The sequence below is a fragment of the Bufo bufo genome, chromosome 7, assembly GCF_905171765.1.
Source record: "Bufo bufo chromosome 7, aBufBuf1.1, whole genome shotgun sequence".
Taxonomy (NCBI): Eukaryota; Metazoa; Chordata; class Amphibia; order Anura; family Bufonidae; genus Bufo; species Bufo bufo.
Window position 1 is genome coordinate 36,351,045 of NC_053395.1, and position 6,263 is coordinate 36,357,307.

Consider the following 6,263-nt stretch of genomic DNA (forward strand, 5'->3'; position numbering starts at 1 on the left):
CTATCTACTATCTATCTATACATTATCTTTCTGTCTATTATCTATCTATCTATCTATCTATCTATCTATCACTTTCCCCTTCTTTTATACATTACGTATAATTGCACTTCTTTTACCCAATTACAGACGGAATAAACAACTCCTAATTAATATTTCCCGAATATCTCATCAGTCCATTATATAAAGTCCCAGTATTGCCTGCATACACCAGTCTAGTACTGAACTGGATGCTTTGATTTGAACGCGAATCTTTGATTTTACGATGTGATTGTGACTTTTACGATCTTTTTAAGCGAATAAAAATGTTGATCCAATTATTCCACCGATGTTAAAACCCAAACGGAAACTTGTAAACTTCTACACTGATGAGTACAATATTACAAAAAGGGTGGTAAATGATCTCTCCGATTTTATACGAGAGTCTGAAGAACCCTGGCAGTAAAAGGAGTGTGAATCCAAGGATAAGTTATAGAGATAGACAGGTACATAGATAATAGATAGATAGATAGTATATATATATTAGATAGATAGATAGATAGATAGATAAATAGATAGATATATGATAGATAGATAGATAGATAGATAGATAGATAGATAGATAGATAGATAGATAGATAGATAGATGGTAAATAGCTTGTAGGAAAACGCTAAATACATTCATACCCAAAAATTCTAAAAACTGAAAAATATATAGGCAGCCATAGACCGAGTGCACTCAGTGGTGTCCGGAATTCAGTAACATAACAGTATTGACTATATGCTGGGCCATAAATGATTCTTAATTCCACTTATTTATCTCCCTTATGAATGTCCAATAGTTCTGGGTGCAGTGAGTTTTAAGAAATATAATAAAATCATTGTAATGTTTACATTTTTGGACACCCCCTCCCCTTCCTCTATCCCCCTTCTAAGTTTATTTAGAGCCTCTTGCCTTCCCCCCCCCCCCCCCCCCCCCCCTCTTCCCATCCTATGAACCTTTTGTGTTAATTCCAGGCGGTTGCTGCCACTGAGAATTACCTCATTATGGAATTAAAGGAGAAAGTGAGGTCCAGGCTTCACTTAACAATTTCCGAACAAATTGGATGAAAAGGTTTGAAACCAGAAGAGGTCAGAAGGGGGGGGGGGGGGTGGGGGGGTAGAGTGCATTTGGTAAATATCCCTTGAAACAAAGCTAATGCTTTAATAATACAGAGCTCCACTCTTCTTTCCTATAAACTCCACACCTCCAGGGTCTTAATTACACCCTGGCCTCCTGCCTTTTACCTTTAAGCACATACACAGGGGGGTCCCTGGTATGGAAACTAGGACATAATTCTCTGTTTATAGAAAACTATAAGCAAACACTTGATGGAGAATGAGATCAGGGTATTCTAGCTACAACACTATATTCTTATGTATCTGCATTTAGTATTTTTTTATAACTAATTATTATTATTATTATTATTTGCTCTATCCTGCATTTTTTTTAGTCTTATGTTTATATCTAAAAGTTATTATTATTATTATTATTTTTATTATACTATGCTTTCCATACTGTATTTTTAGTTATATGTTTATATCTAGAACTTTTTCTACACTGTATTTTTTTAAGGTTTCTGATAATATCTAGAACGTTTTTTATTATTTATCTTATTTGATATTATACTGTGCTTTCTATACTGCAGGTTTAGTTATATGTTTATATCTAGAACCTTTTTTATTTTTTTATTATACTATGTTTTTGTATATTGTATTGTTTTAGTATATGTTTATATCTTGAACTTTTTTATTATATATGTACTATACTTTCTATAGTGTATTTTTTGAATAGGTACTGTAAGTTTAATTATTAGCTGATAATGGAGGTCTGATTGGGATACTATTGTGTTATTACCTTAAAAATGATTACATATAAAAATATGTATAATAAATAAAATAAAATCTAGTAAAATAAAAATAAATGTAACATTAAAAAAAATAGAAAAATATATAAAATAATAAATAAAAAATACATAAATAAAATATTGAACTCTTTATCCCTGTTAAGTTTCCTATAGAAATATCACCGGTATAGTTTACCACCATGATTATTTTAATTCCCCTCAGTGTTTTGCCATAAACATGTAGGTATAAATAATTCATTAGATGTAATAATTCAAAGGCAAGACATCTGTACAACATGGTAGATAATATCGCTGAGTTCATTTGAAGCACATTACACAAAGGGGATATGGATATGCAAATAGAGATGCCACAGCTAGGAAAATGCGCCTAATTAAAACGCAATTAAAGCTCCAATTCGGGGCTTATTTAGACAGTGGTGTGAATTTAGTTTTAGTGGGACAATCATGACAATAAGCAAATGACTGGGTATGGCAGATTTTTACCTGAACCCTAGATTCCACCAGGTCCAGCCTCAGTGCCAGAGCTTCTCTCATGAACACATCCGGGTAGTGGCTTTCATTGAAGGCTTTCTCCAACTCCTCCAGCTGCCATCCAGTGAAATTGGTCCTGGTTCTCCTCCTTTTGCACCCTGGACTCTCCTTATCCGGGTCACTTGAGTCTACAATAGACCAGATCTATGTCAACTCATACCCCGAGAGATACAGTGTTATGATATAGTGTATACACCTAATATCTATCTACAAAATATATCGTGTATCCAATAATCTATGATAAAATATACAGTGTATCAAATAATATATTATAGAATATACAGTGTATCCAATGGCCTATTATAGAATATATTGTGTATCCAATAGTCTATTATATAATATACAGTGTATCCAATGGCCTATTATAGAATATATTGTGTATCAAATAATCTATTATAGAATATACAGTGCATCCAATGGCCTATTATAAAATATACAATGTATCCAATGGCCTATTATAGAATATACCGTGTATCCAATAGCCTATATAGAATATATAGTGTAATCAATAGCCTATTATAGAATATATAGTGTATCCAATGGCCTATATAAAATATTCAGTGTATCCAATAGTCTATTATAGAATATACAGTGTATCCAATAGTCTATTATAGAATATATATTGTATCAAACAGCCTATTATAGAATATATATTGTATCAAACAGCCTATTATAGAATATATATTGTATCAAACAGCCTATTATAGAATATATATTGTATCAAACAGCCTATTATAGTATATATTGTATCTAACAGCCTATTATAGAATATATATTGTATCAAACAGCCTATTATAGTATATATTGTATCAAACAGCCTATTATAGAATATATAGTGTATCAGCCTATTATAGAATATATATTGTATCTAACAGCCTATTATAGTATATATTGTATCTAACAGCCTATTATAGAATATATATTGTATCAACAGCCTATTATAGTATATATTGTATCTAACAGCCTATTATAGAATATATATTGTATCAACAGCCTATTATTGGCTGCAAAGATAAATACAGAGCTGCCTGTCCCACTGATCAAAGCCATTTTATGACCCCTTCCCACGTCTGGGGAAGTGAATTTGCAAAATAGGAAGGGGGGAAAAAAAGGACCCCCTGCAGAGAAATGCCTTTTCCATCCCTCCTTGTGTCCCCTTCCCACATACTGTCATCAGCCCCAGATCCCCTTTTCTTCAGATCTGTCACCTTATGGGACCCCAAGAGGGGCAGAGACTACATAAAAAGTTGTAAGCCATGTAATGCATTGAGTACAAACCACTATATTTATGTGGAATGTAGTAAAAGTGGAAATGGAAAGACAATTAGACCCAGAATAAATAGCCCTCTGGATCTTCAGGGTCTGGATTGTTTGCACTGACACATGCAGTAGTGATGTACACGTGGATAAGAGGCACCCACAGTCCCAGGCACCCCATAAAACGTCACTTTCCCATTTGTCGGGGGGGGCTCAAGTAGTGGGGTGTAAAGGGATGGTGTTAAACGGCTGGATTGTCAGTGACAGAGAAGCCTGTGTCTGTTTTTTTGCAGCAGCTTTTGATCCTGGTTGTCACCTACTGCTGTGCACATATGTATTTTAGGTTTTGTTCTATAGCAGACCCCAAGGCACCTTACATTTATAGAACGAGATCACTTGTTTTTCTTATTAAAATTATTAAATCAACCACTAGTTTCAGGAAAATTCGTTATCCTCACCTCTGTCTATTGTTGCACCCGAGCACTGTGTTAACCCATAGAGCACAGTGATTTACTGAGCATTACATCTGGAGATAACCCATATCACCCGGTGATGACACAGACATGTGCATTATGCAGACACCTAGCTGTTGTCACCCCTGCTCTGTGCAATATTCACTCATATATACCTGGTATAATATCTACTTATTTTAGACTTTCCCCCCAGCACTGTGCATTATAAGGTTCGTTATTTCAGCCTGTTCCCCTGGTCACTGTTATATCCAGATACATAGCTAAAGCACCTGGTGATTTTAGACTTGTTCCCCTAGTACCGTGCATTGTACCTGGATATTTATTGCTTTAGGTTTGTCCCCCCCAGCACTGTGCATTATACAGATATATGTGATAGGACCTAATAATAATAATAATAATAATAATAATCTCATTCCAGACTTGTCCCCCCAGCACTGTGCATTATACAGATATATAAGTGTTAGCACCCACTTATTCCAAGTTGGTCCCCCCAGCACTTTGCATTATACAGACCTATATGTGATAGCACCTAAAAATAATAATAATAATAATAATAATAATAATAATTATTATTATTCTTATTCCAGACTTGTCCCCCAGTCCTGTGCATTATAAACATATATATGTGATAGCACCCACTAATAATAATAATCCTATTCAAGGCTTGTCCCCCCTGCACTGTGCATTATGGAAATATATGTAATAGCACCCACTTATTCCAGACTATTATTGCATTATACAAATAAATATGTGACAGCACCCATTTATCCCAGGCACTGTGCATTATATAGCTATATCTGATAGCACCCACTTATTCCACCCTTGTCCTCCCTGCACTGGCTACTATACAGATCCATATGTGATAGCACCCAGTAATAATAGTAGTGCACCCAGCTCTTACCTGACAACTTGTACTGCTGACTGTCTCCATTCATCCCACATCCAGAGGGGAGGAGAGGGGTCGGGTTGACCACAGAGGCAGAGCAGGAGCCATTTAGTAATCCGTCTATGGAGAAGGGCACGGCGGCCGCCGACTGCAGCTGGTGGCTGGCTAACTCGTAGACGTGGTGATGGCTGAGGGGGTAAGGGAAGCCCACCATGCCACTCATGGAGCCTCCAAACTGGGCATGAGGATGCTCTAGGAGCCTGCTGTCCATCATCTCCCTGGATAGAGCTGCCACAGCTGAAGGGCTGCTGCTGCTGCTGCTGCTGGTGGTGGGACCTTAGTAAGCATGCAGTGACCAGTGAGGAGGGGACATGCCACCAGCACAGGATGAGCATTACTTTATCAACATCAAGCTCCCAATAATTAGCTCAGGCTTGGGGAATTTGGGACCAATAAGAAACCTTAATCGGCGGTGACGTCAGAGACGTGGCTTTGCAGGAAACGTTTTCCATATCGATTGCTAATTATACCTGACATCCACCTCAATAAACAATATCAGGGCTGTCACAACAAGACAAGGGGGGCTGAGATAAGAACTACATCACAACAAGGGGAGGGGGCTGGAGGAGGAGAACCTAGAGCATCTGATTGATACCCAGCTAAATACTCCACACACACATAGACTTGGAGGACAAACCTTCTTCTCCTTCTTCTTCTTCTCCTCCTCCCCTTTTTTCTCTTTTTTTTTCCTCCCCTCCCAGGCACTAATAGATTTCACTTTAAACATTCTCAGGCTTGTTGTAGGGATTTTTCACCAGAAATGCTTCTACTCTCTGAACCTTTAAAGTGATGTTGCTCCAATTACTGAGAGACATTGAGCAGCAAATAGACTGATCTAATAATAGGAGTATTCATCATCCCTTCTTTCCAAAGCTGTCACATTGAATTTAAAACTACAAGCCTCCTCATCTACTCAGAGCACAGGCTCAAGCTTGCTTTTTTTTATTTTTTTTTATTTCTTCTTCTTCATTTCTCAGTACAGTATTTAAAGATCTTCTACATTACAGCTACAGGGAGGTCTCACCTCATGGACAGAACCCGCATTTAACCCCCACCCCCACCCTTAAGGCTTGGCAACAAAGGAGTTAATCCAATATCTCTTCTTATGAGTTTGCCCTATGATTAATGGGTGACATTGATTTATTTCAATAACTGTGCTTTTTTTCTTCCTTT

The 6,263-nt window shown here is 36.8% G+C and overlaps 1 protein-coding gene across 1 annotated transcript in view; it reads right to left on the minus strand.

Moving 5' to 3' along the window:
• The window catches only part of UNCX (UNC homeobox), a 7,377-nt gene extending 1,724 nt beyond the window's left edge, over positions 1 to 5,653 (minus strand). The window contains exons 1-2 of the mRNA XM_040440351.1: positions 5,046 to 5,653; positions 2,367 to 2,542 (exon numbers count right to left, since the gene is read on the minus strand). Coding sequence (XP_040296285.1) covers positions 2,367 to 2,542; positions 5,046 to 5,304 — 435 coding nt within the window. The 5' untranslated portion in view covers positions 5,305 to 5,653. The remainder of the gene's footprint in view (positions 1 to 2,366; positions 2,543 to 5,045) is intronic.
• Positions 5,654 to 6,263: the final 610 nt, after the last annotated feature.